The sequence below is a fragment of the Melozone crissalis genome, unplaced genomic scaffold, assembly GCF_028551555.1.
Source record: "Melozone crissalis strain CALT ecotype California unplaced genomic scaffold, PUWL_Pcris_2 ptg000198l_1, whole genome shotgun sequence".
Classification (NCBI taxonomy): Eukaryota; Metazoa; Chordata; class Aves; order Passeriformes; family Passerellidae; genus Melozone; species Melozone crissalis.
Genome location: NW_026535962.1, coordinates 2,450,700 through 2,470,690, shown reverse-complemented (window position 1 = coordinate 2,470,690; position 19,991 = coordinate 2,450,700). Strand labels below are relative to the sequence as shown.

The 19,991-nt window shown below is 51.9% G+C and overlaps 2 protein-coding genes across 2 annotated transcripts; one reads left to right on the top strand and one right to left on the bottom strand.

The window, feature by feature from the left end:
- Positions 1-649: 649 nt before the first annotated feature.
- On the bottom strand, positions 650-6,113 carry BYSL (bystin like). The gene is made up of 7 exons (XM_054293976.1): positions 5,843-6,113; positions 4,956-5,112; positions 4,201-4,339; positions 3,954-4,087; positions 3,616-3,776; positions 2,582-2,684; positions 650-1,038 (listed from the first exon to the last, which is right to left on the bottom strand). Exons 1-7 carry the CDS (start codon positions 6,111-6,113, stop codon positions 690-692), a joined length of 1,314 nt encoding a protein of 437 aa, XP_054149951.1. The 3' UTR covers positions 650-689.
- A 92-nt stretch (positions 6,114-6,205) lies between these two features.
- MED20 (mediator complex subunit 20) lies at positions 6,206-10,444 on the top strand. Its single transcript, XM_054293979.1, has 4 exons — positions 6,206-6,247; positions 6,818-6,969; positions 7,913-8,166; positions 10,036-10,444. The coding sequence occupies exons 1-4, from the start codon at positions 6,234-6,236 to the stop codon at positions 10,249-10,251; spliced, it is 636 nt and encodes a 211-aa protein (XP_054149954.1). The 5' UTR covers positions 6,206-6,233; the 3' UTR covers positions 10,252-10,444.
- The last annotated feature ends 9,547 nt before the right edge of the window (positions 10,445-19,991 follow it).

Below are 19,991 nucleotides of genomic sequence, written 5' to 3'. Positions count from 1 at the left end.
AGGAGCAGGCCAGGCAGGTGACCCATGGCCAGGTGAGGACGGTGGCCCTGTGGCTTCAGGAACCAAACCCTGAGAGGCTTTTTTTGGGAAAATCCCTGGGCAAGGAGCTCCAGCAGCTGCTGGGGACAGGGACAGGCTGGGAGCACGCGGGGCAGAGCCAGCCCTGACTGAGTGACAGGGCTCTGGATTTATTTCTGAGTACAGGAACAAGCCAGAGGGTCCAGGGACAAGCCAAGGTGTCCAGGGACAAGCCAGGGTGTCCAGGAACAAGCCAGAGTGTCCAGGAACAAGCCAAGGTGTCCAGGGACAAGCCAAGGTGTCCAGGGACAGCCAGAGTGTCCAGGAACAAGCCAGGGTGTCCAGGGACAAGCCCAGGTGTCCAGGGACAGCCAGAGTGTCCAGGAACAAGCCAGGGTGTCCAGGGACAAGCCCAGGTGTCCAGGAACAAGCCAGGGTGTCCAGGGACAGCCAGAGTGTCCAGGGACAGCCAGAGTGTCCCCGTGCTGGTGTCCCCGGGCTCCTGGGTGGCACTGCCAGCAGCACAGTCCCGCTCTGAGGGCCCAGCCTGTCCCAGTGGCCGCTCAGAGCAGCAGGACCCAGCAGGGATCTCCTGCCCCGGGCTCCCAGCTGCGTCCCAGCCCTTCCCCGCTCACTCCATGGCTCCCAGCTGCGTCCCAGCCCTTCCCCGCTCACTCCATGGCCGGCGCCCGCTCCCCCTCCACGTCCCTGGTGCCGGAGTTCATCAGCTCGCGGCGGATCTCGGCCGAGATCTGGGGGTGGCTGTGGAACTTGAGCAGCTCCAGCAGAGCCTCCTTCTGCTCCGAGGCCAGGTCCTCCTTGTAGCGCTGGGCCAGGGCCAGCAGGCTCTGGTGCCACAGCACGGGCAGCGGGCGCCGCTCCGCGCGGAAGGCCAGGAAGTGGAACACCAGCGCGTCCAGCACGCGGAACGGCAGCGCGTACTTCTTGTCGATGAGCAGGCGCAGGAAGATGCTGTTGGCACCGCTGTACTGCATCTCTGCCAGCTTCAGCAGCGCCGCGCTGCGGAGGGACAGCACGGGGACAGCTCAGGGGGCGGGGCACGGGACAGGGGAGAGGTCAGGGGACAGCTCAGGGGATGGGACATGGGACAGGGGATGGAGTCATGGGGACGTGGGAGCAGTCAGGGGACAGCTCAGGGGATGGGACGTGGGATGGGGAGAGGTGAGGAGAAGGAATATGGGGGGCACATGGGAGAAGTGAGGGGTGGTCAGGGGATGTAGCCATGGGGACATGGGAGAGGTGAGGGGTCAGGGGATGGAGTCATGGGGACATGGGAGAAGTCAGGGGTCAGGGGACAAGGACACGGGGACAGGGGAACAGTCAGGGGACAGGGGATGGAGTCATGGGGACATGGGAGTGGTGAGGGGACAGAGAAAAGGGACACAGGAGAGGTGAAGGGGTCAGGAGACAGGGACATGGGGATACGGAAAGGTGAGGGGACAGGGGACAGGGACATGGGGACAGGGGAACGGTCACAGGACAGGGGATGGAGTCATGGGGACACAGGAGTGGCGAGGCGTCAGGGGACAGGGACACAGGAGAGGTGAGGGGTTGAGGGACAGGAACACGGGGACATGGGAGAGGTCAGGGGATGGGGACACAGGACAGTTGAGGAGCTATGGGACAGGGATATGGGGACACAGGAAAGGTGAGGAGTCAGGGGAGAGGGACACGGGGACACAGGAGAGGTCAGGGGATGGAGCCATGGGGTCCAGGGAAGGGCTCAGAGTCAGGACACAGAGCCACAAGGACATAGGAGAGGTGAGGGGTCAGGGGACAGAGGAGAGGTGAGGGGCCAGGGAATGGAGCCATGGGGACACAGGAGACGTGAGGGGTCAGGGAATGGAGCCATGGGGACACAGGAGACGTGAGGGGTCAGGGAATGGAGCCATGGGGACACAGGAGAGGTGAGGGGCCAGGGAATGGAGCCATGGGGACACAGGAGAGGTGAGGGGCCAGGGAATGGAGCCATGGGGACACAGGAGACGTGAGGGGTCAGGGAATGGAGCCACGGGGACACAGGAGACGTGAGGGGTCAGGGAATGGAGCCATGGGGACACAGGAGAGGTGAGGGGCCAGGGAATGGAGCCACGGGGACACAGGAGACGTGAGGGGTCAGGGAATGGAGCCATGGGGACACAGGAGACGTGAGGGGTCAGGGAATGGAGCCATGGGGACAGAAGAACGGGCACAGCGTCAGGGGGTGCTGGGTTGAAGTCACAGGGACCAAGGAATGGACAAAAGAGGGGCCAGGCTGGAGTGACCACAGTGACCAAGGATGGAGCACACAGTCACGGGGCTGGAGCCATGGGGACCAAGGTGGGGCCAGGCAGGAGCCATGGGGACAGAGGAGGGACCACAGGGGTCAGGGGGACCTGGACTGGACCATGGAGCACCGAGGCACAAAGCTGAGCCTTGAACCTCCACCCCAGGGGGAGCTGAGCGACCCCTCACCACCTCCGAGGGGCTGAGGGCTGGATCCAAGGCGCTTCCCAGGGCCCCTGCAGGAGAAACTCTTCCCCCCAGCCCCTCAGGGCCTCACCTGGAGTGCAGCACGGGGATGGAGCACTTGCTGAGGATGCTGCCGATGATGATGGCCTCCCTGAGCGTGCAGGTGCCGGACTCACACAGCGGGATGAGGATCCCTGGGAAGGGCAACAGTCAGGTGTCACTGACACATTTCATGGAAAATCCTTTCCTTAGGATTTTTTTCTCCTGAGAAGCTGAGAAGCCTCAGAGGAAAAGAAAAACAATGGTTATCTGCTGCTATGGAATGCAACAGGTGGATCTGTGATTGGTCTCATGTGGTTGTTTTTAATTAATGGCCAATCACAGTCCAGATGTCTCAGACTCAGTCAGACACAAAATTTTATTATCATTCCATTCCTTTCCTTTCCTTGCAAGCCTTCTGAGGAAATCCTTTCTTCTACTCTTTTAGTATAGTTTTAATATATCATTTACTTTTAATATAACATATATCATAAAATAATAAACCAGCCTTCTGAACATGGAGTAGTCAAGATTCTCTTCCCTCGTCCTGGGACCCCTGTGAACACCACCACAGTCAGGTGTCACAGACACATTTTATGGAAAATTTTTTCCTTAGGATTTCTCCTCCTGAGAAGCTGAGAGGCCTCAGGAACAAAATGTGAACAATGGTTATCTGCTGCTGTGGGATGCAACAGGTGCATCTGTGATTGGTTTCATGTGGTTGTTTTTAATTAATGGCCAATCACAGTCCAGCTGGCTCAGACAAAGTCCAAGCCACAAACATTTGTTATCATTCCTTCTTATTCTATTCTTAGCCAGCCTTCTGATGAAATCCTTTCTTCTATTCTTTTAGTAAAGTTTTAATGTAATATATATCATAAAATAATAAATCAGCCTTCTGAAACATGGAGTCAGATTCTCATCTCTTCCCTCATCCTGGGACCCCTGTGAGCCCCACCACAGCCAGGCACCAACCACCTCCATGCACAGCTCAGCCCCTTCTCCCTAGAAATCCCCACTCCTGCAGCAGCACCTGGACACCCCCTGGCATGCACCAGCCCCTCAGGGACCCTGCAGGAGCCCTACCCTTGAACCAGGCTGCTGGCTTGAACAGAGCCTTCTTCAGAGCCATGTACAGGTGGAAGTTGAGCCGCTTGTACTCGGCGATGTCGTCGCGGACGCGCGGCAGCAGCACCAGGTTGTAGAACCTCTGGGCCATCCTCTCCTTCAGGTTGGAGGAAAATATCCTGGGATCAGCAAAGCACGAAGGGATGGGTGAGGAAAGGAGGCCAGATGGGCAGGCTGGTGTTTTGTAACCAGTTTTGGTGATCTGACTGTGGCTATGGGAACGAAAACCCCAAAGATGCCACGGCAGAGGGTCCCTGAGGTGACCTTACCTGGTGGGGTCCCTGAGGTGACCTTACCTGGTGGCCTGGTACATGGCAGCCGCTGTCCACGTCTCTGGCTCGGTGATGTAGAGGATCTGCTCCCAGTTGGACAAGGCAGGGATGATTTTGAACGCCTTGGGGAGCTTCCCACTCCTGTACTTGGACAGCACCTGCAGAGACAGGGACAGGGGCCAGGCCGTGACTGGGGGAAGTGACAGCAGGGACAAGAGAGCGCGTTGTCACCTCAGGGTGGCGGCTGTGGGTTTGGATGTTCCATCCTCACCTCCCTGACGCCCCTGTAGACCTCCAGGACACGGGGGTCGAGCTGGGGCATGGGGCAGCCCGAGATCTCCGACAGCGCCGTCTCCACCTCCGTCTGCTTCTCCGTGATCTTCTCCATGATGATGTCGGCCAGCGTGCGCCTGGGGAGCAGGGACAGCGTCAGGGGGACACGGGGGGCTGGCAGGGGACAGTGGGGGACAAAGGAGGGCTGGCAGGGGACAGGGACAGTGGGGGACAAAGGAGGGCTGGCAGGGGACAGGGACAGTGGGGGACATGGCAGGGCTGGCAGGGACAGGAGGGACCAGGGAGGGCTGGCAGGGGACAGGGGCAGTGGGGACATGGGGGACTGCAGGGGGGACATGGGAGGGATGGCAGGGACAGTGTCAGGGGGACATGGGAGGGCTTGCAGGGACAGTGGGGGACAAAGGAGGGCTGGCAGGGGACAGGGGTGAGCCAGAGGCTGACAGGGATGGGGGCCAGCTGGAGTCTGTGCATGGGGAGAATTGGGGGTCACAGGTGGGTGACACGATGGGATCACATCACATGCGATGGGGGTGGCCTGGGGGCTGACCCTGGGGACAGGGATTGGGACAGGTTGAGGGGTGACTCGGGGGTCCATGGGGCTGACACGGGACCAGGGGTGACTCGGGGGGCCATGGGGCTGACACAGTACCGGGGTGACTCGGGGGGCCATGGGGCTGACACCAGACCGGGCACAGCCGGTGCAGGGAGGCAGCCCCAGCCCGGTGCGCTCACCTCAGGGGCGGGTTCTTGTTCATGAACATCTCGATGGCTTTCTCGTCCTCGGGGTCCACCTCCACCTCCCCGCCGTAGTCCCCGCTCCGTCCCGCGGCCGCCGCCGCCTTCTCCAGCGAAGGCCACTCCTCATCATCCTCCGAGTCCGGGTCGGGACCTGCGGGGAGCGGAGCTGGCTCAGCCCGGGGCCGGGCACCCTCGGGTATTTTATGCTCGGCTTTTCGCAAATATTCAAATTAATATTTTATGTCTTGCGTTAGAAAGTGATGCTGTATTAATTCTCTTAAGTAGTGCGTTAAATACAGTTTTAGGTTATAACAAAATGTTAAAATAGAAATTATGCTATATAGGATACTTTTTTTTTTAAAGAAAGGACTCGCAGCAAGATAGCAGCCACATGACACCTGAATCTTTCAGAGAAAGAGAATTTATTGCCCTCTTAACAGAAGAAACGAACTTCCCATGTCGAAGGCACTGTTAGGATTCAGAGGAAGAAGTTGTCGATGACCAGACAGAATCCTGTGTTTGAATGGAATTTATGCATCGTGCATAATAAAAGTATAACAAATGCATAAGTGTATGAATACGCAACAGACTGGTGTTTTTAAGGGTTAATCCTTTGTTAACGTAGGTCCTTTTTCGGGTTCGTGCTGCCCAGAAAAAGGTACCCGGACTGTCCGTAACTCTTTGTCTCTAGTGTCTCATACTGTCCTAATTCAAATTGTCCAAATTATTATTACTCTAATATTACTCTATTATTATTCTATTACTCTATTACTTGTATTAGTATTTTTATTTTTACAACTTTTAAAATTTTAAAGACAAGCGATTGGCGTTTTTTAAAATTTAAAAAACCAAGCGGTTGGCGTTTTTCACCGGGGGCTCACCGAGAACCGCGCTGCGCTTTCGGGGTGCCGCGGGCGCTCCGGGGCCGTGCTCGGCCTCCAGCTCCTCCTGCTGCCGCCGCGCCTGCTCCAGGATGCGCCGGGACAGCCGCGCGTCCACGAACCCGTCCCCGTCCCCGCCATCGCCGCCCGGCTCCTCCGGCCCGCGCTTCTCCCGCGCCCGGAGCCGCGGGGCCGCGTCCTGCAGGATCTGCTCGGCCAAGGGCAGCGCCGGCGCCGGGCCGGAGCCCCGCGCCCGCCGGGCCTTGGGCATCGCGGCGGGACCGGGCACGGCGGAGCGGAACCGGGGCACGGCGGAGCGGCACACGCGGGATCTGCCCCCGCCTCTTCCGGGGCCAGCGGCACCGCCCGTTCCGGTGGCGGCGCCGGCAGCATGGGGGTCACCTGGTGAGAGCGGGGGATCCGGGACGGGGGGAAAGCACCGGGATAAACTTCTGGAATGGGGGACGGAACCGGGAAGAGCTCCTGGAATGGGGGCCGGAACAGGGATAGACTCCTGGAATGGGGGGGATGGAACCGGGAGAGACTTCTGGAATGGGGGAACGGAACTGGGAAAGGCTCCGGAGTGAGGGGGAAGGCACGGGGATAGACTCCTAGAATGGGGGGACGGAACCGGGATAGACTCCTGCAATGGGGGGGCGGAACCGGGATAGACTCCTGCAATGGGGGGACGGAACCGGGAAGGGCTCCTGGAATGCGGGGTGGCACTGGGATAGACTCTTGGAATGGGGGGTGGCACTGGGATAGACTCTTGGAATGGGGGACAGCATCGGGAAGGGCTCCTGGAATGGGGGGGGGCGGAACCGGGATAGACTCCTGGAATGGGGGGAAGGCACCGGGAAAGGCTCCCGGAATGAGGTGACAGCCCCGGGGACGCGGGGAGAATCTGCGGGCGGAGGATGCGGAGCAGCCCCGGGGATGTCCCGGCGGGTCCCCGAGCCCCGGCCCGTGTCGCAGCGTGTCGCAGGTGCCGGTGGCCGAGGGCAAGAGCGTGCAGCAGACGGTGGAGCTGCTGGCGCGGCGGCTGGAGGCGCTGGGCGCGGACAAGCAGGGCACGTTCGGCGTGGACTGCGAGACCTATCACACCGCGGCCACCCTGGGCACGCAGGGTCAGCTGAGCCCTTCCCCGAGCTCCTCTTTCCCTTCTCCTTCCCGTCCTTTTTCCCCTTCTCTCCTTCCCCACCTTCCCTGGAGGCGCCTGGATCTGATGCTGCTTGATGTGGTTTAGGGGTTACAGTGGCAGTGCTGGGCTGGCTGATCTTGAAGGCCTCTTCCAACTTCCATGAGTTGATAATTCTACAATTCCTTCTTCCCTTTTTCCCTTTCCCCTTTCTCCTTTTCCCTGTCCCTTTTCCCCTTTTCCTTTCCCCTCTTCCCCTCCTTTTTTTCCTTTTCCCTTCTCCCTCCTCCCCTGGCTCCCCACATCCCTTCCAGGCACTGATGTGTTCACAGCCCTGGCTCTGCTGAGCTCTCGTTCCCAGCCAGAGGAATTTCCTGGGTTCCCACAAAATTCCTGCCTTAAAGCAGCTCCTCTTCCTGCCTCTCGTCCTTGCTTTAATTCTGCATCCTCACGTGTTTGTTATGGCATCCACTCAGGGAACAGCTTGGGTTTTCTGATGGAAATTTATAGGGGAAAAGAAACCCTCGGCAGCACCAGGATAAAACATCAGCACGGCTTGGGGTGAGGTGAAAGGAGAACCCCAGGAGCTCCCACTGCCCAGAGGGAGCTGGGCTTGGCCTCTCCTCCACGTTCCAGCTGCCAAAAAAGCAGGAAAAAGCTGCTCTGGAACATTCCAATGGGTCTGGCTGGGAACGAGAGCTCAGCGGAGCCAGGGCTGTGAACACATCAGTGCCTGGAAGGGATGTGGGGAGCCAGGGGAGGAGGGAGAAGGGAAAAGGAAAGGGGAAAAAGGAGGGGAAGAGGGTTAGGGTGTCTCGGGTCATTCTGAGCAGCAGAGAATCCGAGAGAATTCGTTTTTCCAGCCCGAGAGGCAGGAGCAGGAGCTGCTGTAGGGCAGGAATTTGTTTTTCCAGCCCTCGCTGTCATTGCAGGGCAGACAGGGAAGCTCATGTACGTCATGCACAACTCCGAGTACCCCCTGAGCTGCTTCGCCCTCTTCGAGAACGGGCCCTGCCTGGTGGCCGATGCCAACTTTGACACCCTCATGGTGAAGCTCAAGGGCTTCTTCCAGAACGCCAAGGCCAACAAGATCGAGAGCCGCGGCACGCGCTACCAGTACTGCGACTTCCTGGTGAAGCTGGGCACGGTCACCATGGGCCCCAGCGCCAGGGGCATCTCCGTGGAGGTGAGAGATCTTTGGGAAGGGTGGGAATTCATGGATGGGCAGGGGGAGTCCATGGGAGAAGCTGGAGAAGGTTTAGGGGTGATTGAATTGAAGCGAGCCAATGGGGAAGATGGAGGAACTCCAGATGGACACCTGGAGTTCCAGGAGAAGCTTCACACTGCCAGAGGGCAGGGATGGATGGGATATTGGGAAGAAATTCTTCCCTATGAGGGTGGGAACACCCTGGAATAGATGTCCCAGAGCAGCTGTGGCTGTCCCATATCCCTGGAAGTGTCCAAGGCCAGGGGACTTGGTGAAGCTGGGCACGGTCACCATGGGCCCCAGCGCCAGGGGCATCTCCGTGGAGGTGAGAGATCTTTGGGAAGGGTGGGGAATTCATGGGTGGACAGGGGGAGTCCATGGGAGAAGCTGGAGAAGGTTTAGGGGTGATTGAATTGGGGGTGTCTGAAGCGAGCCAACGGGGAAGATGGAGAGGGGTGAGTTAGTGACAAGTGCATGGAGTTCCAGAGGGCAGGGATGGATGGGATATTGGGAAGAAATTCTTTCCTGGGAGGATGAGAACACGCTGGAATAGATGTCCCAGAGCAGCTGTGGCTGCCCCCAGATCCCTGGAAGTGTCCAAGGCCAGGGGACTTGGAGCAGCCTGGGGCAGTGGGAGGTGTCCCTGTCCTGGATGAGCTTTATCCCCAAACCGTTCCACGATTCTGGAATTCCCTGTCCTGTCTGTGTCTCAGTGGTGTTGCTGGTGCAGCAGGCAGCTTTGGATCTCCTCTCCTGAGGTTTAATCCTTGGTGCTCCAGGGCTGTCCCTGCAGTGGGAATCCCTGCAGGAATTCTATCCTGATAAAAAAACTGATTAAATTCCAACTGCAGAACACGAGCACCATCCCTCAGGTTAATCAGGTAAAGGGGATAAAACCTCTCCAGTGCCAATTCCACGCTGATTTGGGGCTTGTTCTCCTTCCCTTCCCTTTGGAAAGGGTCTCTTGCATGTTCCCAGCACGTCCTGTTTGTATTTACCCATCCTTGTTAGATGCTGAGTGTTTTGAGATGTTTCCATGAAAAGCCTTCCCTGCAGGGAGGCTCCAGGGCTGTGGGGATGTGATCCCAGATGGAATTCTGCCCCTGTGAGCAGCTCCAAACCTGTGGAATTCTGCCCCTGACACCATCTCCAAGCCTGTAGGGATGTGTTCCCAGGTGGAATTCTGCCCCTGACACCATCTCCAAGCCTGTGGGGATGTGTTCCCAGGTGGAATTCTGCCCCTGTGAGCAGCTCCAAACCTGTGGGGATGTGTTCCCAGGTGGAATTCTGCCCCTGACACCATCTCCAAGCCTGTGTGGATGTATTCCCAGGTGGAATTCTGCCCCTTTGAGCAGTTCCAGAGCTCTGGGCTGTGTTCCCAGGTGGAATAGTGCCCCTGCCACCATCTCCATGGCTCTGGGCTGTGTTCCCAGGTGGAATTCTGCCCCTCTGAGCAGCTCCAAGTCTGTGGGAATGTGTTCCCAAGTGGAATACTGTGCTTCCTGCCAGCTCCAGGGCTGTGGGGATGTGTTCCCAGGTGGAATTCTGCCCCTCTGAGCAGCCCCAAACCTGTGGGAATGTGTTCCCAGGTGGAATTCTGCCCCTGCCACCATCTCCAGGGCTCTGGGATGAGTTCCCATGTGGAATTCTGCCCCTGTGAGCAGTTCCAAGCCTGTGGGAATGTGTTCCCAAGTGGAATACTGTGCTTCCTGCCAGCTCCAGGGCTGTGGGGATGTGTTCCCAAGTGGAATACTGTTCTTGCTGCTAGTTCCAAACCTGTGGGGATGAGTTCCCGGGTGGAATTCTGCCCCTATGAGCAGCTCCAAGCCCGTGTGGATGTATTCCCAGGTGGAATACTGCCCCTGTGTGATCGCCAACGACTGCTGGAACCTGCTGATGGAGTTCATGCAGAGCTTCATGGGCAGCCACACGCCCGGCGTCCCGTCGGTGTTCGGCTCCAAGCACGACAGCACCTACAGCCCCGGGGACACCATGGTGCAGTACATGGAGCTCTTCAACAAGATCCGCAAGCAGCAGCAGGTGCCCGTGGCTGGCATCAGGTGAGGAGGAGCCCCTGCAGCTCCTGACTGCATCCCCATCCTGCCTGCACCACGAGCTCCTCCAAAATCTGCCACAGGAGCTGCTCCTTCTGGATTTTTCCCCGTTTCAAACTGTGCAATTCTGGGTGTCCTCCGTGGTTTGGGATGATTTGATCCAGTGGTTCTGTGGTTTTTTGGACAGTGAAAGGAGAAATTCCAGAAAACTACAGGCATCTCTTACATTTCTTATTATTTTTTTATATCCACGTCGGTGTTTTGTTGTATTTCATCCCAATAAAAGAATGGGTTTTGGGAGGAGTTGTCTCTGCTCAGAGAGGGTTGTGGTGGTTTGTCCTGCAAATTTCTTCTTCCCTTGGATTTGCTTCAAGAACTCCCAAACATTTCCCTGTGAAAAAAATCCAGGAATTCTCTAATTTTCCTCTTCCTGGCATGTTCTTACCTTGCCTTCATCTGTAGGTGATGGAAATATCAAAATCTGCTGCCTCCCTTGGATCCAGTGGTTTTGTGGACAGTGTTTGGACAGTGAAAGGAGAAATTCCAGAAAACTACAGGCATCTCTTAAATTTCTATTATTTTTTTATATCCACGTCGGTGTTTTGTTGTATTTCATCCCAATAAAAGGATGGCTTTTGCTGGTTTGTGCTGTAAGAGGTAGAGGTGAGATCCTGCTCCATCATGGATCTTTTTTTTTTCCTGCTTCTGCACCTCTCAAAATCTCTGTCAGTGTTGTTCCATTCCCTAAATTCATTCCCAAGAGGGATTTTTAAATTATTTATATTTATTTATTTATACAGGTGATGTTATCAGGGTCGCAAGTGCTTCACTGGCAGAGCCAGTCCCAGGTCTCACTGCCACCAGAGTTTTGGTTTTTTTTGGGGTGTCCCCTCACCACCTCAGGGACCCTTTGGGGCATCTCCTCACCAGAAGGAAGACCCCTGAGGGTCTTCATCACCTCAGCACCTCCTTGGCCCCCTCACCACCTCAGGGACTGTTTGGGTGCCCCCTCATCACCTCAGGGACTGTTTGGGTGCCCCCTCATCACCTCAGGGCCGTCCATAGCACCCTCCCCTTGGCCTCCCCTCAGGGACCCTTTAAGGTGTCCCCCCAATCCCCTCAGGATCTTCATCATTCAGAACTCCCTTGATCCCCCCGGGGTTGCCCCTCATCGCCTCAGGATCTCCTTCTCAAGGCATCCATCACCTCAAAGCCCTCACAGATTCCCCCTTGTGCCCCCCCATCACCTCAGGGACCCCCGTGGGGCGCGTCCCCGCCATCCCCTCAGCACCGCCATCACCTCAGGGCCGCCGTGGGGTACCTCCCGCCCCACGCCACCCCCTCGGGGGCCCCCGCGCCGCCCCTTTAAGAGCCTCTTTGTCTCCGAGACACCCTTATTTACCCTCCCGAGCCTCAACCGAACTTCGGCCCCGCGATTCACAAAGCCCGGTACGTCACGGGCGGGGGCGGGACTCGAACCCGCTCCGGCCCGCCCCCCCCGGCGCCCATTGAACAGCGCCCCCTGCCGGCTGCGCAGACGGCGTACGCCCCGATGCCGCTCTGCCCGCCGCGGCGTACGCTACGCCAGCGGAGTGCGTACGCTACACAAACAGCGTAAACACCCGCTCTCTTCGCCTGTATGCCGCGCTACGCAATCGGCGTAAGCGGCGGAGAGGGAGGCGGGTATTGGCGTTGAGTGACGCGCGCTCCAGCCAATGGAAATGCGGGGCGGGGCGAGGTGGCCAATGGGCGGGGAGGGGGCGTGGCTGGCCGGGGCGTCTGGCGCTGGGTGACAGCTCGCGCGTGCTGGTGATGGCGGTAAATAAAGGGGACGGGGGGGCGAGGGGAGGTGCGCGGGGGGGGACACACGGGACGCGACCCCTCCTGAGGGCAGAGAGGGACGGAGGGCTGGGGGGATATGGGGGCTGAGGAGAAGGAGGAGGAGAGGAGAGGAGGGGTCTTCGATGCTGCCCCCCTCAAAGGGACCCCCCCCGCCGTCCTCCGTGGTGGGGCTGAGGCGGACCCCGCTCCGCTCCCCCCTCATCCCTCACGGGGGTCGCCGCCTTTGTGTGCGGGCGGGATCCCCGCGCCGGGCTCGGCGCCTCCGCAACTTTGCCTTTGTTGAGGGAACATCCTCCGCTCTCCACGTTCCCCCCCTCATCCTCGGGATCCACTCCCACCTCTCCCCAGATTCCCCCTTTATTCTCCTCTTCCTAAAATCCCCCAAACCCCCCTTCCGCCTCCTCCTTGCCGGGATCTTCTCCCCTTCCCTTCGCCGGGACCGTGAGGGGGTGCTGGGGGTCGTGGCTTTGCTGGGAGGGGTTAAAAAAAAACCCTTAAAAAACTCCCTTTAAACCTCCGTGCTGAGCTGGAACGGGGAAAGGGCACCAAAACGAGGAGATTCGGTGCGGGTTTGTGTTTATGTAGGAAAAAAAACAAGCTTAAAAAGCCGTGCGTTTGTGTCCCCAAGAGGGGGGAAGAGCTGAACTTAATCCGGGGGAGGGCTTGGCAGCAAAACTGCTCCAAAATCCCCTTTTTTAAACCTCCAAGGGGATCCCCCTTTGGCACGATCACGCATCAGGGATAACCGAGCCCTTTAAAACGGGAATCCAGCGTAATTTTAGGAAAAAAAATCTCCCGTTAATCGCTTTACACGCAGGGAACGAGCCTGATCCTTGTGTCAGAGCAGCTGCGGGTGGAGCGGCGTGGGGCGAGCATCCCGCTATCCCGAAATGCTGGAGCTGGGAAAGTGGGAAGTTTTCTTCACTTTGTGGAGGTTTTTTTGCTGTAGTTTTTTAGTCAGGCAGAGATGCCTGGAGTGGCTGAGCTCGTCTGGTGTGAAACGAGGCGAAATTTGGTCCTTTCACGCTCTGCTGCCTCCGGGAAGATGCTCCTGGAGCCCAGGGATGGAGGTGGAGATCCCAGGGAAAACCGATGGATTTTTCCTGGAGTTTTCAGGCGGTTTTGGGAGGAAAAAAAGGCAGAAAGCAGCGGATTAAAAGGGATGATGTGTAGGGCTGGAAGCAAAGAAATGAAGTGTTGTGGAGGGGGCTGAGAGCTGAGGAAATGTGGCTGGGATGTGGGAATGAGGATGGGAGGAAGAGCTGAAGGATGAGAGGGGATAAACGAGTGGAATTGTGAATTAAAAACTCCCCGTGGATGCGAGCAGTGCCGATTAAATTTGGATTAAATGAAGTGTTGGGAGCTGCCCCGTGTGGAATTTTCACCAAAATTTGGCTGCTCTGCCCTGGGGGGGCTCCTGTGCTTTGTGCAGGGTCAGAGAGGTTGGGTGATGTTTAAAAAACCCAAAAAGGAGAAGGCAACAAAAGCGTTTGCTGTTTTATTTGGTGTTTTTAATTGCTGGGTGCTGATATTTGGGAGCGATGTGCCAAGTGTGAGCAGCATTTGATGTCTCTGTGCTTTCAGCAAACCATAAATGTGCATTTATCCCTCCCCTGATCCTTCTCCCAGCTGACTCCAAGTGGAAAAGGATGTTTTGAAGTTGGCAGATTCCTTTTTTTCCAGCGTGGAATAATTCCTGGTTTTGTGCAGCCTGGGTTGGTTACAAGAGAATTTTGCTTGTTCAGGAGCAAGGCTTGGACAATAGTCACACATGCAACGGGTTAGGGGCTTAGAAAAGAGCCAAAAAAGCCCAAAGTGGGGGATTTTTTTGGGGGCTGTTTTGTGGCCAGGGATTGTTAGGGAGGAATCTCTTGCTGAGATTTCAGCTCCATGTGGTGCAGGCCTTGTGAGGATGCAGAAATTCGGGTTGGGAAGGGAGTGCTGACAATTACACAGCGAGGACAGGAAAAAAAGCACATTCAGGTTCTGGGTGTCTTTATTTTTATTTTTTTTTTTTTTTGCAGAGGATTTTCTTGTGGCTGCTGCAGCTCTGCCCACATCCCAGGTCATTCTCCTCAGTGCTGAACACACTCACTTGTTAATTATTATTTTTGAGCAGCCCTGTGTTGTCTCAGCACCTCTGGGCACGTGACAAGAAGCTCTTGCTCAGCACCAAAAGTGGTTTATTCACTATAAAGGACTGAAAATGCCTTTTAGATCCTGGTTTTCTTGGCCTTTTTTTCCCCCCCCTCTCTTCTGTTTTTATACTGAAATGTCACAGGGACTCATAAAATGAAATTTAGTGAGAAGATGTTAACCCTCAACCCTCGGAAGATGTTAATGGATTGATTTAGAGCAGTTAACAAATGGAAATAATGCAAAATTCTAAAAAATCCTACAAAATTCAGCTGTTGGTAAGTGTGGATTCCTTCCTGGCTGTTTTTAGCTTTGGGGAAGTGTGAAAGGTTTTCTGAGATTGACCCCAGCTCTGAGGCAAAACAAAACCGAGGGGTTTGGTTTAAAATTGTTATAAATAAACAGAGGAATAATAAATAAGTTTGCCTGTAAGTGGGAGCAGGGTTTGAGGTCAGGAGGAATGGGAAGATGGGGTTGAAGTTTCCAAGGTCTCTCCTCCAACCCTTTATTTTGTGCAGGAATTCTCTCTGGTGAGAATGAGAACTTTTCTCACTTTGTTTGACAACATTTGTGGTTTTCAGCTTGAATATTTCATCAAGGCTTGGGTTTGTTGCTGGGGTTTTTATTTTTATTTTTATTTTTTTTTCCCTTTGGGGAATGAAACCTTGGAAGGTGTTTTTATCTCAGCAGCTTGATATTCATGAATCCTTCACCTTTCCCAAACACCTTCACTTTTCCCAAACTCTTCACCTTTCCTAAAACCTTCACCCTTTCTCAAACCCTTTCAGCTTTCCCGAACCCTTAACCCTTCCCAAACCCCCTCCACCTTTCCCAAACTCTTCACCCTTCCCCAAAAGCTTCACCCCTTCCCAAACCCCTTCACCTTTCCCAAAATCTTCACCCCTTTCCAAACTCCTTCCCCTTTCCCAAACCCCTTCATCCTTTCTCAAACCCCTCCACCTTTCCCAAAATCTTCACTGTACCCAAACCCCTTCACCCTTGCCAAACCCCCTTTCTTCACCCTTTCCCAAACTCCTTCACTTTTCCCAAAATCCTCCCCTTTCTCAAACCCCTTCACCCTTTCCCAAACCCCTTTCCCAAACCCCTTTTCCAAACCCCTTCACCCTTCCCAATCTTCTTTCCCAAATCCCTTCACCATTCCCAAAATCTTCCCCTTTCCCAAACCCTTCCACCCTTCCCCAAACCCTTCACTTTTCCCAAAATCTTCTTTCCCAAACCCCTCCACCATTCCCAAACCCACTCACCCTTCCCCACAATCTTCCCCTTTCCCAAACCTCTTCATCCTTTCTCAAACACCTCCACCTTTCCCAAAACCGTCGCTGTTCCCAAACCCCTCCACCATTCCCAAAATCTTCCCCTTCCCCAAAATCTTCACCCCTTCCCAAACTCCTTCACTTTTCCCAAAATCTTCCCCTTCCCCAAACCCCTTCACCCTTCCCAATCTTCTTTCCCAAACCCCTTCACCATTCCCAAAATCTTCCCCCTTCCTAAACCCCTCCACCACTTCCCAAACTTTTTCACCTTTTCCCAAACTCTTCACCCTTCCCAAAATCTTGATCTTTCCCAAACCTGTCCATCCTTTCCCAAATCCCTTCACCATTCCCAAAATCTTCCCCTTTCCCAAACCCTTCCACCCTTCCCCAAACCTTTCACCTTTCCCAAAATCTCACCCTTTTCCAAATCCCATCCCCTTTCCCAAACCCTTTCACCCTTTCCCAAACCACCTCCACCCTTCCCAACCTCATTCACTCTTTCCAAAATTTTCACCCCTTTCCCAAATCCCTTCCCCTTTCCCAAACCCATCCATCCTTCCCCAAACCCTTCACTTTTCTCAAAATCTTCTCCTTTCCCAAACCCCTCCACCCTTCCCAAACCCCCTTTCTTCACCCCTTCCTAAACTCCTTCACTTTTCCCGAAATTTTCCCCTTTCCCAAACCCTTTCACCCTTTCCCAAACCCTTCACTTTTCCCAAAATCTTCTTTCCCAAACCCCCTCCACCCTTCCCCTTTCCCAAACCTCTTCATCATTTCCCAAACCCCTCCACCACTTCCCAAACTCTTCACCCTTCCCAAAATCTTCATCTTTCCCAAGCCCCTTCACCATTTCCCAAACCTTTCACCTTTTCCAAAATCTCACCCTTTTCCAAATCCCATCCCCTTTCCCAAACCTCATTCACTCTTTCCAAAATTTTCACCCCTTCCCCAAAATCTTCCCCTTTCCCAAACCCTTCACTTTTCTCAAAATCTTCTCCTTTCCCAAACCCCTCCACCCTTCCCAAACCCCCTTTCTTCACCCCTTCCTAAACTCCTTCACTTTTCCCGAAATTTTCCCCTTTCCCAAACCTTCCCCCCCAGACTCTTCTCTGGCAAAAATCCCCCCTTGAATTGCAGTGAGAGAAGGAGCTCCCTCATTAGTGTCAAACCCTTAATGAGCTTTTGCTCCTAAGGATGCTGAGCAAATCCAAATTATTGAACAGAAATTATATAAAAACCCCATTCAGAGCTGAGAATATCTCAGCTGTTGGTTGATGTTTCCCTGTGTGCCCACAAATTCTTTTCACTTTGGGGTTTTTGGAGGTTTTAGCTCCAGGATGGATCAGGTGAGGCTTTTGTGGCTCAAAATTCCAGCCCGGAGCAGCCAGAAACAAAACAGATTAAAAAGGAGAAGAGATAAAACTGGAGGTGAGGTTCTGCCCTTTGCCACCTTTGGGATGGAATTTGAGGTGAAATAAAGCGGATTATTTATCAATTTGCTGTAATTGATACCCTGGTGCACTGAGGGAAATTCAGATTAAACCCCACTGTTCTGCTGGCTGTGAAAGGAAAAATAAAAATTCCCTTTTTACAACAGCACTAAGGAGTGCCTGTAGCAGGCAGAAAACAACACAAAGCTGCCAAGTTTATTTATTTTATTTCCTAATTGTTGTTAAGGAGCTTTTAGCTTGCAAGATGATAATGAGGAGCATGTGAGCTGTTCCTGCAATCCCTCAGAAAACAGCAAATTCCTGGGACCTACCTTGAGATTTTTGCAACAACACTGCCTGGGTGAGTCCCTTTAATTATTTAAATTTTCAAAACTTTAAACTCAATACTTTAAATCTTGGAAGCTTTAAACTCAACACTTTAAATTTTAGGAACTTTTAACTGAATACTTTAAATTTTAGAAGCTTGAAACTCAATCCTTTAAATTTTCAAAACTTTAAACTCAATACTTTAAATTTTAAAACTTGAAACTCAATCCTTTAAATTTTCAAACTTGAAACTCAATCCTTTAAATTTTCAAAACTTTAAACTCAATCCTTTAAATCTTCGAAGCTTTAAACTCAATCCTTTAAATTTTAGAAACTTTTAACTCAATCCTTTAAATCTTAGAATTTCTTAACTCAATACTTTAAAACTTGAAACTCAATCCTTTAAATTTTCAAAACTTTAAACTCAATGCTTTGAATTTTAGAAACTTTAAACTCAATGCTTTAAATCTTAGAAATTTGAAACTCAATACTTTAAAACTTGAAACTCAGTATTTTAAATTTTCAAACTTGAAACTCAATCCTTTAAATTTTCAAACCTTTAAACTCAGTACTTGAAATCTTCGAAGCTTTAAACTCAATCCTTTAAATTTTAGGAACTTTAATTAGCTAATTATGCTGGAATTCACTGAGAGGTCTGGATTTACTGAGGGAATAAAAAAATACCTGAAAAAAACCTGGAGCTTTTCTTGGTGCTCTCACTTCTCTCGTGGCTCTGAAATTCAGATTTCAGATTTCTGCTGCTTTTCTTTTCCAAATGGAGACAGAGAGCTGCAGTCCAGGGATGTGACAGCTCCAAGTTGCTCTGAAATGTGGCAGTCGTGACAAATATTTAAATATTTAAAGAGAGATTCTCACTGAGGAGGTGTTTTGGTGTTTTTGCTGCAGTTTGAAGGAGTTTGCTGCTTAAAATACCAAAGAAATCAAAAGCACATCCTCAGGAATCCCCCCACAAGGCTGGAATCTCTAAATAACTTGGATTTTAAAGGAAATAATTGGTTGGGGGGGAGGGGTGGTGTGGACTACAATAAAAATATTCTAGATTTAGGAGAAAATGGCATTAATTATGCTGAAAAAATTGGCATTATTATTATTAAAATGGCATTAATTATGCTGAAAAAATCCATGTAAAACTCTGTGATTCTTTAAAAAACCCCTGAAATCAGCTGTTTATCCCCTGGAGCTGCGAGCAAGAGCCCTGAGCTTGGATTTAATGATGTTTAATCATTCTTTCAGAAGCACAAGGGAGGCACTAAAAGCTGTTCAGCTGAGCTAGAATGGACCAAAAGCTGGAACTGAGATCCAAAAGTGATTTATTTGCAGAGGTAAATCCATAATCCCAGCAGTCAGGAGTTAATCTGGCTTCAGACTAAGACTAAAGCAAATCTGTTTAACTAAGAATAGTTAATTCACCTGAAGCAGAGCAGGGATGGAGATCCTGCTCAGCAGAGTTTGTTTGGGAGGAAATAAAAAAATTTGGGAGAAAATAATATATAAAATAAAATAAAATAAAATAAAATAAAATATAAAATAAAATATATAAAAATAAAATAAATATAAAATAGAATAAAATTTGGAAACAGCAAAGGGGGAAAAAAAAATCTCTTTTGGAATTTTTTTCTGTTCTTTTCCTGTACTTCCCAGCATGGTTTGGGTAATGTGGAAATAAATCAGAATTAGGAAGGAAATAAAATTAAAAGGGTTTAGGAACATCAAACCCTTTTTGTGGCATCAAACCCAAATTCACCTCTCCCTTTTTTCCCTCCTTGTCCTGTTGTTGCTTCATTGAGGACAAATTGAAGGGATGAACTTGAACCCCTTAGGAGGAGAATTTATTAAAATAACAGATAATTTATTAAAATAACAGATAATTTATTAAAATAACAGATGCTGCCTTGATCTGCAGCTCTTAAGGAAGATTAACGACCTGAGAGTTCACAAATCAGGGTCGTGCCTCCACCTCAGCCCTCACATCCTAAAATTCACAAATAAATAAAATATTTCAGCCTAAAATGCAAATCAGGAATAATTCCATCAGGGAAATGGAGATTTGTGCAAGTGAAATTTTTCCTTTTGTACCCAAAAACTGAGGCACAAACTCGATACTTTAAATTTCAGGAACTTTTAACTCAATACTTTAAATCTTCGAATTTCTTAACTCAATACTTTAAAACTTGAAACTCAATACTTTAAATTTTAGGATCTTTAAACTCACTACTTTAAATTTTAGAAACTTTAAACTCAATACTTTAAATCTTAGAAGCTTTAAACTCAGTACTTTAAAACTTGAAACTCAATATTTTAAATTTTAGAAACTTTAAACTCAATACTTTAAATTTTAGAAGCTTGAAAACTCAATCCTTTAAATTTTAAAAGCTTTAAACTCAATACTTTAAATTTTCAAACTTTAAACTCAATACTTCAGATTTTAAAAACTTCTCCCTTTTCCCTTCTCCCTCTTTCTTTCCCCTTCTCCCTCTTTTTCCCTTCTCCCTCTTTTTCCTCCCTTTTTCTTTTCCCTTCTTCCTCTTTTTCCCTTCTCCCTCTTTCTTTTCCCTTCTCCCTCTTTCTCCTTTTCCCCTCCTTTTCCCTTCTCCCTTCTTTTCCCTTCTTCCTCCTTTTCCCTTTTCCCTCTTTCTTCTCCTTTTTCCCTCTTTTCCCCTTCTCTCTTTGTTTTTCCTTCTCCCTCCTTTTTCCCTTCTCCCTCATTTTCCTCCCTTTTT

What these genes read in the sequence shown, in the direction of transcription:
- MED20 (XM_054293979.1), top strand. An exon ending in GGCCACCCTGGGCACGCAGG is followed by an intron (nt 6,970 to 7,912) that starts GTCAGCTGAGCC and finishes CTGTCATTGCAG; the next exon opens with GGCAGACAGGGAAGCTCATG. An exon ending in CCAGGGGCATCTCCGTGGAG is followed by an intron (nt 8,167 to 10,035) that starts GTGAGAGATCTT and finishes ATGTATTCCCAG; the next exon opens with GTGGAATACTGCCCCTGTGT.
- BYSL (XM_054293976.1), bottom strand. Translation starts at nt 6,113, where the DNA reads ATGCCCAAGGCCCGGCGGGCGCGGGGCTCCGGCCCGGCGCCGGCGCTG. An exon ending in TCTACAGGGGCGTCAGGGAG is followed by an intron (nt 4,088 to 4,200) that starts GTGAGGATGGAA and finishes CTGTCTCTGCAG; the next exon opens with GTGCTGTCCAAGTACAGGAG. An exon ending in ATCCCCGTGCTGCACTCCAG is followed by an intron (nt 1,039 to 2,581) that starts GTGAGGCCCTGA and finishes GTCCCTCCGCAG; the next exon opens with CGCGGCGCTGCTGAAGCTGG.